This window comes from Cherax quadricarinatus, chromosome 83 (assembly GCF_038502225.1).
Source record: "Cherax quadricarinatus isolate ZL_2023a chromosome 83, ASM3850222v1, whole genome shotgun sequence".
In the NCBI taxonomy this organism is placed as follows: domain Eukaryota; kingdom Metazoa; phylum Arthropoda; class Malacostraca; order Decapoda; family Parastacidae; genus Cherax; species Cherax quadricarinatus.
The window spans coordinates 17,347,348-17,368,414 of NC_091374.1; the positions used below are offsets into that span (position 1 = coordinate 17,347,348).

At 38.4% G+C, this 21,067-nt stretch overlaps 1 protein-coding gene across 1 annotated transcript in view; it reads left to right on the plus strand.

The window, feature by feature from the left end:
• Positions 1 to 1,538: 1,538 nt before the first annotated feature.
• The window catches only part of LOC128702233 (laminin subunit alpha-like), a 206,955-nt gene continuing 187,426 nt past the window's right edge, over positions 1,539 to 21,067 (plus strand). Inside the window, exons 1-3 of the mRNA XM_070102903.1 lie at positions 1,539 to 1,607; positions 8,532 to 8,814; positions 12,276 to 12,416. Coding sequence (XP_069959004.1) covers positions 1,539 to 1,607; positions 8,532 to 8,814; positions 12,276 to 12,416 — 493 coding nt within the window. The remainder of the gene's footprint in view (positions 1,608 to 8,531; positions 8,815 to 12,275; positions 12,417 to 21,067) is intronic.

Here is a 21,067-nt window from a genome sequence, read left to right on the forward strand (position 1 = left end):
GGGTTTTTGTTTTTTCGGGATCATTTTACAGGGAAAGGAAACAAGTTACTAAAAGTAAAATAATTTTGGGTTGTTTTTAGGATTGGGAAATTGCTTAAATTAATGGGGTTAGAGAAAAATTTTTAATTTTTTTTAGCATTCCAAAAAATGGCTGAACCCCCCATCCCCTAGTCTGTTTTATGGGTTTTTTAAAAGGTCTGATTTTATTAGGACACTAAACCATAACCAATGTTTTCTAATTATATTTTATTATCTAAGAAATAGGGGTGAATTTCAATTTTTTTGTGAATAAAAAATTCAAAAAAAAGCCAAAATTTTAATATAGGAGAGGCCAAAGTCTGATGAATAAAAGGAAAAGGGGGTTGAGTGCAAAAAAATGGGCCCTTTTCAGTTTCTTTTCCTTTTTTATGTTCTTAGATAAGTTTACATTGTTTTCACAAATAACCCACAAATAGGAGAGGAAACCTTTAAAAATGTTTTGGTCTGACGAACCCCCTCTCTCCAATCGGTTATTTGTATACTGTTCCAGTCAATTTTGGTTTTTTTTCCCTTTTTTTTTTTACATTGTTTTTTTTTTCATTGTTTTTAAAAGGTATTTTTTTAATTTTTTTGTAAAATTAACATTTGTTGTATGTACTTTAACCCTTTAACTGTCCAAATTAGATCTACGTTTTTTACCCCCCCAGGTTCCAACCAGATCAACTACAAATAGTTGACACGGAATTTTTGCTTATGATTCCCCGGTTTTGGGGGTTCTAAAGAAAGGTTTCAAAGGGGTTTTGGGGAGTTTGGGGGGGGTAAAAGGAAGGGTTTAATGTGGGAAAGAGATAAAAAAAGGGATGAGGGGGAAAACAATTTAGATAAAAATAACCCGGATATACATTGGGGAGGGGGGAAATGGAAGAAGTAAATGTTTTCCAAAATTTGGGAGTTGATTTTTTTAGTGGATGGGTTTTGGGGTAAGAAAGCCTTAATTTATGAAAAGAAAAAAGGGGAGGGGGCTTGAGGTATCTGTGAAAAAAGAATGTGGAGGTAAAGAACAAAAGTACAGGGGAAATGGTACCCCAAAACTTTTTATGGATTTAAGCATGGTTTAAAATGCTGCAGCCAAGACCCTTAGAGGGTTTTTTAAAGGGGAATGTGTGGGTAAATATCTTTAGAGAATTTGTAGGGGGAAATTAGGAGGGGGGGTGTAGTTAAAAGAAAGTATTAGTCAGAGGGCTGTTGAGGGGTTTGGTTTTAGAAAAGAATAAAAAAAGGGAAAGATTTGGGGGAGCGGAAAATTTTTGTTGGGGGAAACGGGGGGGCCATCCTGAATATTGGGGGGGGGTAAAGGAGGTTTGTGGGCAGGGCTTGGGCTTTAGCAGAAGGCAACATTTTTTCCCAAAAAAAAGCTTTTTTTTTAAATTTGTTTCCTTCTTAAAACCTTTTTTTATAAATTCCCTGGGATGATGCCAGGGTACTTTTTTAAAAACTGGGTTTAAAATGTGACAATTTGGGCAGGTTCATACAACGGGAAGGGAAAATAAAATTTATGGATGTACCCAAGTGTTTTCTGTTTGGGTCAGGGTTTTGCCCCACTATTTTTATACTGGCAAACACCAAGGGTGTTTTAACTTTTAATATTTTGGTTTAAATTTTACGCATCTGTAATTTCCCCTCACTTTAAAATGACACACTGAAGGGAAAGCATTCCATTAAAAGTTTTTCTTGGGCCCTTAATGCTGGGACATCACAGTTCAAATGATCTTTTAATTTCCTACATCCCTGGCCCCGCCCTTCCCAAAAGCCTGAACTAAGTCTGGGGGGTTTCCACCGGTTTTTATGAAAACCCTTTTTAAAAAGTTATGTTTATGTGGTACACAAATTTTAAGTATGAATGGAAAATTTTTATAATCATATTTATTTTTCACTATTATCCCATGATTTTTTTATTATTCACACAATTTTAATTTTTTATTGCTTCCGTTTTTTAGGGTTTTCATTTATTTACCCCGTTTAGCCCTATAAACACAAGTCAAAAAGCATACCCTATGTGCCACCCAAAATGTTTTTAATATCCTGCAATAGAGCTGAGATCTCACAAATGGTTTAACCAGTAGCTTTTGCCCTGTCACAGGTAAAACTAATAACTACTTGAAAATCTGTCTTAAATTTTTATTTATATACAAAAAAATTATGATTATAAACCTTTTATTTTTTTATTATAATAAAAAATGGTAAAAATTTTTTAGCCATATTAAAATACTTTAATATACGTATAAAAAAAATAAAATGATCTTTTTGGGATGTGTTAAGTTTTATTTTAAAGAGAATGATTGTATATAAAAAAAATTTTAAAAACCCCATTCCATTCAAAACATCAATGAAGCCATTTTTTTTCTGGGGATATAACACCGTCTGGGAAAAAACAAGTGATGGTGTGTGAAAAGATTTAAAAAATTTCCCTAGATGTTTTCTTCCCTTTGGGTCACTGTATCAAGAAATTTTGCAGTTCTGTCATAATGATGGGAAAATTTCAGTAATTTTTTTTTTATCAAACCGGCCGATCCCACCGAGACAAGGGGGGCCCAAAAAAAAAAAAAGTTTCTCTTTTAAATTTAGTGATTTTCAGGAGAAGGGGGTTTTTGGCCCCCTTTCTCCCGGGATTTTGTCGCCCCTTTTCCACCAAGCACACAGGCGAAAATTCTGTTCCATTTCCCCTGGAGGGAAGAGGAAAAGAAAAAAGAACAAGAACCAGAAAGAAAATGGGAAAAACCCCGAGGGGTGTATATTTTATGCTTGTACATGTATGAAAAGGGACCTTTAAGGGAATTTCAAGTAGAAAATTCCCAAATCATTTCCCGTAAAAAAAGTACTATATTTGAGTAAGTAAGTATATTGGTATGCCCCTTAAAATTAAATTTTTTAAAAAAACATGTACTGTAATTATTTAGGGGTTTTTTTGATGAGTGGGAACAGGGCTCATTTTTTCATGCCAGACAAGTAAGTGGTGATAACATCAGTTTCAGTATGTGTTGTTGGGATTTAGTTAAGTTTCCCTTTTTTGGGAAGGGGGGCATTTCAAAACCCTTTGAAGATGGGGTCATGAAAGGACCCTTAAATTTTTGTTTATTAACACCAGTTTTTCCCCTTTAAGGGAGGTGACCCAAAAGAAGAAAAACTTTCATCATCATTCACTCTATCACTGTCTTACTAAAGGGATGCCACAGAACAGTTTAAAAACTGCAACATATCAACACCCTCCTTTAGGCACAGGCACTGTACTCCACCCCCAGGGCTCAAGTCCCACTAACTGGTTTCCCCGAATCCCCTTTTAAAAAGTTACTTTTCTCACTTCCCAAAATCACTTTTGGGCATAAAAAACCCTTAGTCCCCACCCCCTCCTATCTTAAACTCCCTAAGGGGCTGGAAGTTCAAGGGCCCCCCTCACATGTCCTTTCCCTAACCTTTTTTAGGGTCCCCCCCTACCTTTCCCTTCCCCACAGATTTAAAAGTCCTCCCAAATCATTCAGTTTGTTCCATCCCTCTAAATGTCCAAACTTCCTAACAACCCTTTTTTCCCCCCTGAAAAAAAGATTTTTAAAACCCCCCCCACTTTAAATGTCCAAAACTATGGATTTTTTGCATTACATTTAAACCTTTTCTTTCCTTCGACGCATCCCCCCGCCTTCAACCCTTTTTTGTTGCAACATTAACACCCTTTTTTACACCCAATGGAGCATTAGTAAAATTTACCCCTTTTTTACATTTTCCCTCTTAATTTCCTTTTGGATAACTTTCTTTGTTTTCCCCCAAAACTCCCCAGTTTCCCTTACCTTTTCCCCCATCTTTCAGTGATTCACCTGGGTTTTTTTCATAGACCAATCTGCTTTACAAGTCCCTCCCCAGATATCTGAATACATTCCCCCCTTTATACTCCCCCCAGTCTGATATCCCAAACTTTTTAACAAATTTTTTTTATCCTTATCATGCTTCTTCCCACATTCACTTTTAAATTTCCCGTCGATCCGGGCAGTTCCATTTCTTTCCCCTTTTTATTCTCTGTCCCTTACCCCCCCACACCCCCCTGCCTTTTTACTCCCAAAAAATGGGGCCCCCTGGGCCCGTGCATGAAAAACCACCCCCCCCACCGGGCATTTAAAGTTCCTTTAAAAAAATTCTCCTTGCCCAAACCCCCAATTCCCCCCCTACTAACCCCCTATTTTTTTCCGCAAACCATTTTTTCAGGCTTTTTTTAACCTTTTCCCCAAAACTTTTTCTTATTTTCATTAAGATTTCTTGACAGTGCCTCCCCCTCTATCACTGCTCCTTTTTTCACTCCCACTTTTCTTCAATTTTTTTACTTCCATGTCTACCTTCCCTTTAACACTTCTGCTTTTTGAAAACCTCTAAATCCCTTATTTTTTTTTATCCACCCACTTCTTTACCATTTTCCTCTTTCCCCCCTCCCACCCCCTTATAACCACAAAAATTTTTGCCCCCATTCAAAATTTCAAAAAATTTCCCAACCCCCTTGGGCCCCCCCCCCTCCCTACTTGCAACGTAGTTGCTTTTATTCCCCGAGGGTTTCCCCCTCCCTTTGTTTAATACACTTTCCCCCCCCTTTTTTTTCTTGTAACCCTTTTTTCCCGTCCCCTCTACCTCATCAACTGTAGCTACAACTAAATAATTTATCCGATATATCAGTTTTTCCCTCCGTAAACATGTACATCCTGGAGCCTACCCATCAACCTTTTATCCACCAACATTTATCAACAAACTTCTTTCTTTTGTATATATCTTGTATATTTGTTTATCCTTTTTCCCTAAATATGAACATTACCAAACCCCTTTTTTCTACCTAGCTCCCAAATTAAAAATTTTATTTTCCCCTGGCACCCCCCAAATTTTACTCCCTTCCCCCTTTTTCCCCCTTTGGGATTTAAATCCCCCACAAATACCCCACCTTTATTCAAACCCCCATTTTTTCCTCAACATTTCCCCCAAAATTTTTCTCTCCTCTACACTTTCCCATTTAAAAGGGGCATATAAATTTTTAACCCCTTTTTACAACCCAACCTTTTTTTCTTCCCATAATCCTTTGGGAATCATTTATAATCCCCCTTTTTCCCGCCATAAAAAATCCTTAACATTGGTAGTCGTTTTTAGTTCTAACTCTGTTTTTTTCCCCGACCTAATCCCCTTTTTTCCTCTCAACTAAACTCACCCACCCTCTTTAGCTTTTTTTTACTTAAACCAGGGCATCCTGCTTCTTTTCATTCCCTAATATCCAAATCATCTCTTTTTATCAAATTGCCCTTTCCCCCCATTCAGACATCCCACTTTGACAATTTTCTTCTTATTTTTTGTAATTTTTACAGGAAAAAGGGGTTCCAGCATTGTTCCGGATTTTGTTGACTTTCCCTGCATGGCTTATGGGGGAAAATTCTTTTCCCCTTCCCCCTGGATATAAAAGGGAAAAGGGAATATGACCAAGATTTTTAAAATCAATCAAAAAAAAACAGATGATTTTATAAAAAAAGGGGTACATGGGCGGGGTGTGACCTAAGTGTAAATAGAAGTAACCCAAAATGTACTTAAATTTTTGCATATTTTAAAACAGACATGTTTTTTAAAAAATTTACCATCATGTAAAACAATTCCTTTTTTACATCATTTTTGGGAGGTTTAGTACCTCCTGGGTGGTTCTTTTTCTACCAACCTACTGTTTTAAAGTGAAAAAAGTTATTATGTAAATTCCTAAATTTTTTACCCCCTTTCCCCATATACTCTGCCCATTTTAAACACTTCTGCTTTGTATAAAAGTCAAAACCAAATTTTTTTCCCTTTAACCCCTCCCCCTCGCCCTTCCACCCAATCCTCCCCTTTCCCCCAACCCCATCCTCCGACCCAAAAATTTGTCCCCATTCTAATACTTCATTTTTAAAACTCATCCCTCCAACCCCCCTCCCTACTCATTACACTAAACCCTTTCTGCCAATAGTTTTCTTATATCTCACCCCCAATTTCTCCCCTTAGTTTATACACTTTCACGTTTTACGGGTATTTCCTTTTTTTCCATCTACTTTCTTTAACTAGCCTTCTTTTAATGGTCCCCCTTTCCCATTTTTTAAACATGAAACCTGAAGCCTACCCATCAACCTTTAAACTAATACATAATCAAAGAATTTAAAACGTATATATCAAACATGTAAATTTTTATTTATCCTCTTTTTAAAATATGTTTACTTATTTTTTAAAAACCCCTTTCTCGCAAGTTCAATTAAAAGGTTTCCCCTTTTTTATTTACCCCGGGATCCCATTTACCTAATACTCCCCCTACAAACATTTTTTAACATCACTGGGATCCCTTTTAAGTTCCCTTGCTTGGGTTTTAAAATTCAAAACATTCCCGTCCCTTTTCAAATCAATCTTCTCCTCTACACCCTCTTCTTCTTTGGTTTCCCATAAACTTTTCCCTACAACCCCTTTTTTTACCCCCATAAATTTTTAAATTTTTTTTTTTTTTCCTGCCATAATCTTACTTTTTATCATTATTTTTTTTTTTTTTTTTTAAAGGGGTTTGGGGTTAAAAAGGGTCCCTAGAAATTTACAATTTACAGGGGGTTAAAGGGTTCCTTAATTTAAAAAACAAGCCAAAAGGCCGTTTCCCACATCAATCATTTAAAAGGATTTTTTTTTATAGGAAAAATACAAAAGGGAAAGGATGAAGTTGGAGCCATCCCGGGACCAGCATTTCCTTTTGATCAACTGGGTTTTTTTTGTTGGACATCTTGTGCGAATTGTGTTCCCTAAAGGGCATCCTGGGGATATTAATCCCCAGATGGAGTGATGTTCTGGAAATGTGGGGGTTACTGCCCCTCTGGCCCCCTCGGTATAAAACCTTTTTCCCCGCTGTCCCCGGGGGACCCCCTGTGATCTAAACAATATTGGTTGTACATATCAGTAAGGCCACCCCATCTCTCCTTTTTATGGCTCTGCTGAAATGAAATCTAAAACCCAAAGGGAAAAGGGCCCAAAGGGGGAGATGAGATGTCTTGCCCTTTTTCCCCCCTGTCAAGCAGTCAAAATGAAAGGGGGGGCAGGCAAACCAAGAAAGTGGAGCATACTTAGGGTGTGAGTGTACTTTTGCCTCGTACAGAATCTTGCAATCCCTACTGTCAAGCAGATGCGAGATACGGCGAAGTGCTGTAAGCTTTCTGGCTGCCTTGTTTGCTAGATTTACAACATGGTTCTTCATGGTTAGTTTGGAGTCAGATTTCACCCCAAGGATATCAGCTTCTTCTCCAGGTGCCAACACCCTCCCATTCATCCTTACTACCACACCAGCATTACCATCATGGTGCCTAGAGACGATCATCATTTGCATTTTCTCAGGTTCAAATGTTACTTGCCATCTGTTTCCCCAAGCTGATATAGCTCTTAGCTGGTGATTGATGTAGCTTAGATCAGCTGGCATTTCTTCTCTTGGATAAGTGAATGTCATTGTACAGTCATCTAATGCTGGCATTTCTTCTCTTGGATAAATGAATGTCAGTGTACAGTCATCTAATGCTATTAGAAACCCCATTTATTTCTCCCCACTGAAACTCTCCTACCCCCATCAGCTTCGTTTCACTTAGAGCCAGGACATCCATCTTCTTTTCATTCATAACATCTCTTTCTTATTATTTGCTGTACATCCTGCCTCGGTGGGAGATGGCCGACTTGTTGGGGAAAAAAAAAAAATCCACACACATTCAAACATCACACTTTGATGGTTTTCGTCTTTTTCTTTTTAGTAGGCATTACAGGAAAAGGGGTTACTAGCCCATTGCTCCTGGGATTTTAGTTGTCTTTTATAACACACTTGGTTTATGGAGGAAAGATTCTTATTCCACTTCCCCATGGATATGAAAGGAAAAGTAATAAGAACAACAACTATTAAGACAGAATCATGCTTGTGTAGTGTGACTCAAGTGTAATTAGGAAGATGTACCTGAAATCATGCATGTTTGAGACAAAACAAAAAACACCAGCAGTCCTACCATCATGTAAACCAAATACAGGCTTCTGTTTTACACTCACTTGGCAGTACGGTAGCACCTCCCTGGGCGGATGCTGTCTATCAACCTATTACCTATAAAAGATAATATATAAGAAAATAAGAATTTAGTAGTCCCTTTTCTGTATGCAAAACTATTGTTATTCACTATAAAATGTATTTTTTGTTAATGTTTCCCATGAGAAATAATGTAAATCCAATTAAACCATTCCAGACACCCAACAATATTAACAAAAAATACATTTTATAAAGAATAACAATAGTTTTGCATACAGAAAGGCCCACTGTATTATATAAATTATCAAAATTTTTAAACAGTTTTTACCAATAAAATATGAGACGACCACACAAAGCAAATGAACATACAGACTTGAAGGTCAGTGCATTTATAAAAAATTATGTTTAAAAAAATACAAACAATCTTTTCTCTGTTATTCAATTTCTGTAATGTAATTGTTATACAAGTGTATTAATTTCCTGTCAGGCGGATGAGATGTCAGCTTGGGGTGTAGTAGCTGTGGAATCGTCCCTAACTCCTAACGCACATGGACTACCCTCTCTCTCCAGAACAACTCTCACTTTTGCTTCACTGGCTGAACCACCGACATATTACAGAGACCTTATACAGCAGGATTTGGAAGGTGTAGAAGAGTTCTTCCCAGAAGGACAGATCTACTTCACCGCCCCAGCTGCATACCTTGGCAACCATGTTTCATCTTATGGAGGATATCTCGAGTATTTTCTTCTGGTCATTGGTGGTGAAGATGGTAATGATAAATTATTTTGTAATTTATTTATAAATAACTAAATGTCTGATTAAATAGCAAAAAAGAAATATAACAACTACTAATACACAGTGTTGTACACAAATCTATATATTAATACACACAACCTATAAACTAATTAAAAATTTGATATCTATAAGTTATTTGCAGAGTATTTGTATGGGCTTATGTACATAGTGTTTGGGGAAAAGCTAAAGGTAAAAATTAATATAAAATTATGTTAATGTTACATGAATTATTTTAACTACTTATAAAGTCAAAATAATCATATAATGTAATGACCTATTCTGCATTCTTTTCATTGTGACAGATGATTACTCATTGCACAAGCCCTTACCTTCACCTCATTGTCTTGAATTGACTAAATCATTGGTTCTCTAAGCACCAAACTCTCACGCTGTCTCCATGATGCATGCACCATCTTTTAGTATCTCAGTTTCCTCCAGTTTTTTTGTAATAGGCATAGTTTCACTTCGAAATTTTCTTCCTTGCTTCACCAGCGTCACTTTTACTTCAATATGATGCTTAATGAATATCCACAAATAAGATGTGGCAGTGAAAAGAGGAAAAAACTAAGTGATGTGCATTGACCAAAACTAGCATGGTACATGTCAAGTTAAACTGACCCTCATGGAGTTGCGTAGTGTGTAGTGGGAGGTCTCCGGCCTGGCTTCCGTACTGCTCCTTAACAAAATTGTGCACCACAAGTGGAAATGAATTCCATTCCAGGGGACCTTAATGGAAATGGCATACATCTACTGGAAATGAAAAACTGAATTAAATTGAAGTATATAGTCATACCCCCACTTTACATCATTTTGGTTTACATCAAATTCGCCTTTACACCACTTTTCTAGAGTAAATTTCAATTCACTGAACATCATTATGTCTGACACTATGTCCCTCAGCTATGTCACTTACGTCATAATAAAAGGACTTGAGATAAATAAATTTTTCCTTGTAAAACATAAAAATTAGCAATAAAAGATAAAAGAAGCAAAAAAATTAATATACATTAATACAAATTAAAAATATAAAAAATATACATATACAATAAAATATTTACTTTGAAAAGTTGTAAACGAATGTCCATCATTATGTTCTGGTTTTGTCTTTTGCTGTTATTTTTGTGATTATTCCTTTACCATGTCTGTGTTAGCCATGGCTCCTAAGAAGGATAGTGCTAGTGATTCTGTGAGAAAATTCTCAGTAAAAGGAAGGAAGAGTCCACTAGCCCCTTGTGGGAGGGCTAAGTCCCTCAGAGGGGGGTATCTCTCGACCCTCTCAGCCTCCTTCAGCCCTCTGAGAGACTTAGCTTCCCGCAAGGGGCTATGGACTCGTCCTTCCTTTTACTGGAAAATTTTCTCCACAGATTCCAAGCATAATGTGGTTTTACAGTAGAAGATAAATTAAATATGATTAAAAGGTATGAAAAAAGATGAAAAGTATTGGTTTAAGGTAAATAACATGATTTTATTAATTTTATTTATTTTTCATTTCAAATTAAAACTAAAATATTCTTAAAATTTTTTAATGCCTTAATGAGAGTTATATTTTTTCACGTGTTGCTTGTGCTAATTATGAGGTGTTTTTTGTCATACTTAAGGCATTTTTAAGGGCAAATCACAAGGTAAATGACACAGCTTTTTTAAGTGTGCTCATTATTCTTTTAAAAAAATGGCTAAAATGTGTTTTTAATATTCTTTAAGGTTTAGTGATAATTATATTCTTTTGCAAGTTTTTTATGCTAGTTTTACAGTGATTGTCGTCATTTTAATCCTTTCAGGGTTCAGACCCACGATCTGAAACTTGTCCATAGTGTCCAAGAATTTTCAGAAAAAATTTGTTATTTTTTTTCTTATGAATTGGTAGAGAATCTTTTTCTGAAGGTAATAAAACAAAAAGTAAAAAATTTGATGGAAAACAGAAAATTATTCTCTCACGAATTTTCCTGTGTCATCAATATTTACACATTGGCGATTTTGCCCACTTTGACTCCTATTTTAGGCCAATTACATTATTCCAGTCAACCAAACTTTTAGCTATTTTGCTAGTATTACTTCTATTTTATTGATTGAGCACAAGAAATTGCCCAATCAGCTATTTCAGCTACCCAATAAAGTGATAGGAAATTGGTAATTTGGCCATTTTCACACAGTTAAAAATATTCCGGTTTCAAAGTAGGGTACAGAATAAACAATGCAGTCATTTCTGTCACTAAAATAACATTTTCTCTATTTATTAGTTATGTTTTCAGGTTTTACAAATGAATTCCATTTTCATTTTTAATTCACATAATGAATTTTTATTCACACCAAAAAATAGAAGATTTGCTGTTATGCAGTATTGTAATAATTGTATAAATAATATGAGCACATTTGTGAACGTACATTATACCCACCAGTTGACATGTATTGGACGCGTGATGTCATTTGTTTACTCTTGAACATTGGCAAAAATTGAACATATTGGCAAAAATTGAATATATCTGCTACTTTAAGCTCAGTTTCAAGCCATTTTCAGTATTAAAACCAAGCAATATCATCTCTATTTCTGAAGTATGTCTTCTATTCTATCAAGTGAGTCCAAGAAACTGCGAATAAAACCATAAAAAACATAAGAAAATACACCATAAAGTTGCTATTTTAATCCAAAAACATAGTCTCATTTATTTCTCATTATGCACTATGTGCTGCAGGATTTGTTTTATATGGTGCACACTTACCACATAGATGCATCCTGTCATATCTAGGCCCAAATTTACCACTCAAAGCTTATCTGAGGGAGCTGAGCCTATGACGTAGTACTACGGCTTGGACCCAGGCTTCAAAGCCATAGAACTATGGGATGGACCCTCAAAGGGTTAATACATTTTAATGGCATTGTCCTGGTCATGTCAAAAACTGGGTTATGTCACAGCTCTTGGAGCCAATTAATGATGTAGGGCAAGGCATAACTGTATTGAAAATATGTACTGTGATCACAAGGCTTAAGATAGTCTACTGTATAATTAAAACTTGGGTAATGACTTACATATAGTTTGTTTCATTTTCAAAAGTTCTTGCTGTGATAACATTTAAAATAATGTACCATATGGTGTTACTAAAAACATAACTTAAAATGTAAGGAAATTGTTTTATTATTAAATACATTACCTTAGACACGAAGACAATCCAGTTTGTGCTTTAATTGGTACATAACTTTTGTCATGAAGACAGTATGTATACTAACTAGATATATTTTGTAATCATCACGTGTGTGTGTGTACAGTATCTCTTAGAGCACATCGGCTTTCTTTGTTTACTCAAAATCAAGATCAGATGTCTTAGAAGATTATGAGAAGTTGTATGAACATACCTTATATTTAAATAAACAGGTTAATAGTTTCAGGCTCTGAATTGTATAGACATGATGTGTTTAAAATTAATAAATATATTTTGCAGGCTCTGAAGTTACTGGCCCTGATGTAATCTTGAAGGGAGGTGATATTATTGCCCAGTACTTCTCACTAGTGGAACCCACTTCTTCTGCAACCTTCAAAGCAGAAATCCGATTAACTGAGCACAATTTCAGAACTATGTCAGGTAAAAGCAGTTGATATTTAAGTAAAATAGGAAAAATTCATCATAACACATTTATGGCAAAAAATAGGACGAATGATTTTAGGCATTTTTTCCTTAGAATGTAAGTGAAATTTAATATAAATATTAGCAATATACATTTTTATGTTGCACCACTGTTTTAAATTATATGCATTTTTCATTTACATTTTTGAATGTGTACTTGTAATGGTGAGGATGGAGGTGCTGTCCTGGGAGACAGTAAATGTATGCATGAGGGAATGCATATAAATGACCTCGAGGGAGACAGGAGCTGTAGTGGGGAAACAAGTGTAGTCAAGGACAAAATAAAACCAATATTACAAACTAGTAATACCACAGGAGATGGCAAACAAGGGACTCCACTAGCAATAGTGAGGATATATTACCAGAAACAACTGGTGAGAGCTCCATTGTTAGTACTAGTGAGGATAGGAATGAGACAGGTAAACATGCACCAACAGGGAATACAGTCACAGAAACCCAAGGCAAACAGAAACCAAGCCTCTGCACATACTATGCACTTGGTATCTGTAGGCATGGGAAATCTGGAAAAACAGATGGGACGTGCAACTATCACCATCCTAGAAAATGTCGTTCCCATATGACAACTGGAAAATGCAAACTCACTTCCTGTAAGCTTTTTCATCCTGAAATGTGTCCTTCTTCAGTACAGGAAAGACTGTGCTATAACTTAAATTGCCAGGCATACCATCTAAAGGGGACAAAAAGATACAAAACATCCAGGCCATGGGAAAACCTGGGTAGCCACAGCCACTCAAGAGGGAGAGGTTTTTTAGTGCCAGGAAGGAAAAAAAAAACTGGCAGGAAATGGCGGAAATCATACGCCAAATCCAGTCATTTCTGGACTGGAATCACAGTTGATGGCCTCCAGTCCAAACCAACAGATACAGATACTAGTGCTGGAAAAAAAGTCCCCCCCAGTACCACCAATACCACCAGGCCGATGACATTCTTCTTTGCAAATATACAGGGTCTAAAGCCAGCAACGAACAACAAAATGCCTTTCATCCGTGGACTGCTTGCAGAGGCAAATGCAATATTTGCTGCTTTCACAGAGACCCACATAAAAGATCACTTGGACAACGAAATATGGATCCCAGGTTACAACCTTCAGATGTGACAGAATGAACAGGCAAAAGGATGGGGGGGGGGGTTGGCCTGTATATCGCAGTCACTTGTTTGCACAGAACTGCTTAATGCCTCAAATGATGTAGTGGAACTTTTAGCAGTAAAGATCAAGAACCAAAACCTAGGCATTGTGGTAGTCTACAAGCCTTCAGATGCAACGTCCCAGCAATTCCAGGAACAGCTGTCAAAAATTGACCACTGTCTGGAAAATCTGCCAGCTCCTGCCCCAAACATCTTGCTCCTGGGGGATTTCAACTTGAGGCACCTAAAATGGAGGAATATAGCAAATAATGCTGTCACAGTGATAACACCAGGAGGCAGCTCTGATGAGAACTCACACACACACGAGCTTTTAAATCTCTGTACAAAATTCAACTTAAACCAGCAAATAATAGAGCCTACTAGACTGGAGAATACACTAGACCTCATCTTCACAGACAATGATGATCTGATACGAAATGTCACCATATCAAAAACAATATACTCAGATCACAAGATAATCGAGGTTCAGACATGTATTTGCGGAGCCCCAGACCGACAAATGAGATTAGTCACAAGGGAACCTTCACCAAATTCAACTTCAATAACAAGAACATAAAGTGGGACCAAGTAAATCAAGTCCTAAACAATATAAGCTGGGAAGATAGACTAAGCAACACAGACCCCAACTTATGCCTAGAACAAATTAACTCAGTGGCACTCGATGTATGTTCAAGGCTTATTCCTTTAAGAAAAAAGAGGAGAAGATGTAAAATAGAAAGAGACAGGCGCTCCCTTTACAAGCGACAGAAAAGAATAACAGAGCAGCTAAAAGAGGCCAATATATCTGAAATGCATAGGGAGTCACTGGTCAGAGAAATAGCAAACATCGAACTTAAGCTAAAGGAATCTTATAGGAGTCAGGAATCACAGGAAGAACTAAAAGCCATAAATGAAATCGAAAGAAACCCAAAGTATTTCTTTTCTTATGCCAAATCAAAGTCGAGAACAACATCTGGTATTGGGCCCCTACTTAAACAAGATGGGTCCTACACAGATGACAGCAATGAAATGAGTGAGCTACTCAAGTCCCAATATGACTCAGTTTTTAGCAAGCCGCTAACCAGACTGAGAGTCGAAGATCAAAATGAATTTTTTATGAGAGAGCCACAGAATTTGGTTAACACAAGCCTATCTGATATTATCCTGACACCAAATGACTTCGAACAGGTGATAAATGACATGCCCATGCACTCTGCCCCAGGGCCAGACTCATGGAACTCCGTGTTCATCAAGAACTGCAAGAAGCCCCTTTCACGAGCTTTTACCATCCAGAGTACAAAACAAATTCTGGCCACAAAATAGAGCGAAACACCAACGTCAAAGACCTGGGAGTGATCATGTCGGAGGATCTCTCCTTCAAGGACCATAACATTGTATCAATCGCATCTGCTAGAAAAATGACAGGATGGATAATGAGAAGCTTCAAAACTAGGGAGGCCAAGCCCATGATGACACTCTTCAGGTCACTTGTTCTATCTAGGCTGGAATATTGCTGCACACTAACAGCACCTTTCAAGGCAGGTGAAATTGCTGACCTAGAAAATGTACAGAGAACCTTCACGGCACGTATAACGGAGATAAAACACCTCAGTTACTGGGAGCGCTTGAGGTTCCTGAACCTGTATTCCCTGGAACGCAGGCGGGAGAGATACATGATTATATACACCTGGAAAATCCTAGAGGGACTAGTACCGAACTTGCACACGAAAATCACTCACTACGAAAGCAAAAGACTTGGCAGACGATGCAACATCCCCCCAATGAAAAGCAGGGGTGTCACTAGCACGTTAAGAGACCATATAAAAAGTGTCAGGGGCCCGAGACTGTTCAACTGCCTCCCAGCATACATAAGGGGGATTACCAACAGACCCCTGGCAGTCTTCAAGCTGGTACTGGACAAGCACCTAAAGTCGGTTCCTGACCAGCCGGGCTGTGGCTCGTACGTTGGTTTGTGTGCAGCCAGCAGCAACAGCCTGGTTGATCAGGCTCTGATCCACCAGGAGGCCTGGTCACAGACCGGGCCACGGGGGCGTTGACCCCCAGAACTCTCTCCAGGTAAACTCCAGGTATGGAGAGGGAGCATGGACATGGGGGTTGTCCCACAGTTACTAAAAACAACAGACATAGCCCCACTCCACCAAGGGGGCAGTAAAGCAATAGCAAAGAACTACAGACCGATAGCACTAACATCCCATATCATAAAAATCTTTAAAAGGGTCCTAAGAAGCAAGATCGCCACCCATCTAGATACCCATCAATTACACAGCCCAGGGCAACATGGGTTTAGAGCAGGTCGCTCCTGTCTGTCTCAGCTACTGGATCACTACGACAAGGTCCTTGATGCAGTAGAAGACAAAAAGAATGCAGATGTAATATATACAGATTTTACCAAAGCCTTTGACAAGTGTGACCGTGGTGTAATAGCGCACAAAATGCGTGCTAAAGGAATAACAGGAAAAGTTGGTAAATGGATCTATAATTTCCTCACAGACAGAACACAAAGAGTAGTAGTCAACAGAGTAAAGTCTGAGGCGGCTACTGTGAAAAGCTCTGTTCCACAAGGCACAGTACTCGCTCCCATCTTGTTTCTCATCCTCATATCTGACATAGACAAGGATGTCAGCCACAGCACCATGTCTTCCTTTGCAGATGACACCCGAATCTGCATGACAGTGTCTTCCATTGCATACTGCAAGGCTCCAGGCAGACATCAACCAAATCTTTCAGTGGACTCCAGAAAACAATATGAAGTTCAATGATGAGAAATTTCAATTACTCAGATATGGTAAACATGAGGAAATAAAAACGTCATCAGAGTACAAAACAAATTCCTTCCACAAAATAGAGCGAGAAACCAACATCAAAGACCTGGGAGTGATCACGTCAGAGGATCTCACCTTCAAGGACCATAACATTGTATCAATCGCATCTGCTAGAAAAATGACAGGACGGATAGTGAGAACCTTCAAAACTAGGGATGCCAAGCCCATGATGATACTCTTCAGGTCACTTGTTCTATCTAGGCTGGAATATTGCTGCACACAAACAGCACCTTTCAAGGCAGGTGAAATTGCTGACTTAGAAAATGTACAGAGAACCTTCACGGCGCGCATAACGGAGATAAAACACCTCAATTACTGGGAGCGCTTGAATTTCCAGAACCAGTACTTCCTGGAATGCAGGCGGGAGAGATACATGATTATATAAACCTGGAAAATCCTAGAGGGACTAGTACCGAACTTGCACACGAAAATCACTCGCAATGAAAGCAAAAGACTCGGCAGATGATGCAATATCCCCCCAATGAAAAGCAGGGATGTCTCTAGAACGTTAAGAGAGAATACAATAAGTGTCAGGGGCCCGAGACTGTTCAACTGCCTCCCAGCATACATAAGGGGGATTACCAATAGACCCCTGGTTGTCTTCAAGCAGGCACTGGACAAACACCTAAAGTCGGTATCTGACCAGCCGGGCTGTGGCTCGTACGTTGGATTGTGTGCAACCAGCAGTAACAGCCTGGTTGATCAGGCTCTGATGCACCAGGAGGCCTGGTCACAGACCGGGCCGCGGGGCCGTTGACCCCTGGAACTCTCTCCAGGGACACTCCAGGTATCATTGTTTCAAGTTTATAGAATTTATTATAAATATGTATTAGGGAGAGACGTGGCCGAACTCTGAGAGACAGTGTTTTTTCAAGTGTTTACATTGAAGCATATAAGTGAACAGTATTTACATAAAGGTAGGGAAGTTTTTATTGCATTTATGGATTTAGAAAAGGCATATGATAGAGTGGATAGAGGAGCAATGTGGCAGATGTTGCAAGTATATGGAATAGGTGGTAAGTTACTAAATGCTGTAGTTTTTATGAGGATAGTGAGGCTCAGGTTAGGGTGTGTAGAAGAGAGGGAAAATACTTCCCGGTAAAAGTAGGTCTTAGACAGGGATGTGTAATGTCATCATGGTTGTTTAATATGTTTATAGATGGGGTTGTAAAAGAAGTAAATGCTAGGGTGTTCTCGAGAGGGGGTGGGATTAAATTATGGGGAATCAAATTCAAAATGGGAATTGACACAGTTACTTTTTGCTGATGATACTGTGCTTATGGGAGATTCTAAAGAAAAATTGCAAAGGTTAGTGGATGAGTTTGGGAGTGTGTGTAAAGGTAGAAAGTTGAAAGTGAACATAGAAAAGAGTAAGGTGATGAGGGTATCATATGATTTAGATATAGAAAAATTGGATATCAAATTGGGGAGGAGGAGTATGGAAGAAGTGAATGTTTTCAGATACTTGGGAGTTGACATGTCGGCAGATGGATTTATGAAGGATGAGGTTAATCATAGAATTGATGAGGGAAAAAAGGTGAGTAGTGCATTGAGGTATATGTTAAGACAAAACACATTATCTATGGAGGCAAAGAAGGGATTGTATAAAAGTATAGTAGTACCAACACTCTTATATGGGTGTGAAACTTGGGTTGTGAATGCAGCAGCGAGGAGGCGGTTGGAGGCAGTGGAGATGTCTTGTCTAAGGGCAATGTGTGGTGTAAATATTATACAGAAAATTCGCGGTGTGGAAATTAGGAGAAGGTTTGGAGTTAATAAAAGTATTAGTCAGAGGGCTGAAGAAGGGTTGTTGAGGTGGTTTGGTCATTTAGAGAGAATGGATCAAAGTAGAATGACATGGAGAGCATTTAAATCTCTAGGGAAAGGGAGGCGGAGTAGGGGTCGTCCTCGAAAAGGTTGGAAGGAAGGGGTAAGGGAGGTTTTGTGGGCGAGGGTCTTGGACTTCCAGCAGGTGTGCGTGAACGTGTTTGATAGGAATGAATGGAGACGAATGGTATTTGGGACCTGATGATCTGTTGGAGTGTGAGCAGGGTAATATTGAGCTCTGGAAATGGGAAGTACAATACCTGTACTCTATAGGAGGGGTTCGGGATATTGACAGTTTGGAGGGATATGTTGTGTATCTTTATACGTATATGCTTCTAAGTTGTTGTGTTCTGAGCACCTCTGCAAAAACAGTGATTATGTGTGAGTGAGGTGAAAGAGTTGAAGGATGAAAGTATTTTCTTTTTGGGGATTTTCTTTTTGGGCCGCCCTGCCTCGGTGGGAGACGGCCAACTTGTTAAAAAAAAAAAAAAAAATGTATTAGATGGTGTTTCATGCAGGTGAATTCCTAACACATTCCAACCAGGAGCTTTCTCCTGACACTGAAATTTGAGTAATACTGAAGGTTGAGAAAACACTAAATGTTCTATCATGTACGTCATGTTCTATCATGTAGCATATAAAAGTCATGGGAACTGCATAATTGCAGTTTATTGTATGTAAAAGTGTGTGTGTGGCATTCACAGTTCTCATAACTCTGAGAGGCACAGTTGAAGTGTAGGATATGTCTTCTAGAATAAGAGCAAAATTAATATTGGTTTTTGGGTCCTGGCAAGCTGTTGGAGTGTGAACAGAGTAATGTTTTGTGAAGGGATTCAGGGAAACTGGTTTGCTAGACTTGAGTCCTGCACTTTAAAGGAGGTGCTTGGGATATTGGCAGTTTGGAGGGATATCTAAACTGTCGTATTTGAGCGCCTCTGCAAAGACAGTGATTATGTATGAGTGATGGTGAAAGTGTTGAATGGTGATGAAAGTATTTTTCTTTCTTTTTGGGTCACCCTGCCCCAGTGAGAGACAGCTGATGTTTTAAAACAAATTTAAGCCAAAATCATTAAAGCAAAGGCGTTTGACAAATGTGATCATGAGGTGATTGCACACAAAATGAGGACAATGGGTGTGACATTGTATAGATGTTACACAACAAGTAGTAGTACAGTGAGCAAAATCCAGCATTATTCAAGTAAAAGGCTCAGTACCCCAAGGCGCAGTCATGATGCCTTTACTGTTACTTATCCTCATGGTAGACATAGATAAAAAACACTCACCAGTTTCATGTCATCATTTGCAGATGATACTGAAATAGACATGAAAATCACACTCGTACAAGACAAAAATTGTCAAAAGTTATAAGCAAAATTTTTCAGTAGGCATTGGAGATTAACATGACATTCAAAGAGACAACTTGATCTGCTTAGATATGGAGAGAATGAAGAACCCAAAAGTGCAAAGTGGAAGATGATCACCAAATAGGATGAAAGGAACATGTAAATGACCTGGAGTAATAATGTCAGCTGACCCTACTTTCAAAGCATACAGTAAGGCAAATGTCATGACTGCTAGGAAAATGACAGGGTCAATAATGTGAACTTTCAGAACAAGGAAAATAATGTCAATGAGGCATTACTATTGTTCATTGTTAATGCCTACATTCAGGGTAGGAGAGATATCAGAGATATAACAAATTCAAAGATCATTTGTGCCTGCATAAAGCCAGTAACACATTTAAACATGACAAAGAAGACCAAAGAAGGAGTACAGGCTCAGGGTTCAAAGACTGCAAACCTCACTCAAGAAAAAAAATCTTGGCATGAGTACTATACTGAGCACATTTCCTGAGCTGCACATTAACCAAATAACTGCTGCAGCATATGGGTGCCTGGTAAACCTTAGAAGAGCATTTCGACATCTAAGTGAGGAATCATTCACGACACTGTATACCGTGTACATCAGGCCCACATCTGGTCAAGCACATCTAGAAACTAGAGAAGGTGCACAAATGTTTCCAACAAAACTAGCCCTGGAGCTAATAGTTATGTCCTATGAGGAGAGGTTAAGGAAACTCAACCTGATGACACTGGAGGACAGAGGAATGGGGGACATGATAACATATAAAATGGTGAGAGGAAATGACAAAATGAACAGCGACAGAATGTTTCAAAGATGAGACACAGGAACAAGGGGACAACTGGAAGTTGAAAACTTAAATGAGTCATAGGGATGTTAGGAAGTATTTCTTGAGCCTTAGAGTTGTCAGGAAGTGGAAGAATCAAGAGAGTGAAGTAGTAGAGGCAGGATTCATACATAGCTTTAAGAAGAGGTATGATATGATTCTTGGAGCTGGGAGAAAATGAACCTAGTAGAGACCAGCAAAGAGACAGGGCCAGGAGTTGTGACTCGGCCCCTGCAACCACATATAGGTGATTACTCGTTGGAGCAGAGGAGAGAGAGAGAGAGAAAATGATATAATGCATACATGGTAGGTGCTTAAGGGCCTAATCTCAAATTTGCACATGACCATAACAAGAGAGTGATTGTCTGGGATGAGATGTCAGAATGGGGAAGAGTAATGTGGTGTACCACAAAGATCAATATTAGGGGCAGCACTGTTTCTGTAAAACTAAAGAAGAGAATGCAGATAGAGGAGGTTGGGAAAAGGCTACAAAAGGATCTGGACAAGCTACAAAGTTGGTCAGATAAGTGGTTGCTTGAATTCAACCCCAGCAAATTCAAGGTTATGAAGACTGGGAAATAGGCCAGAAGACTGGACTCAGAGTA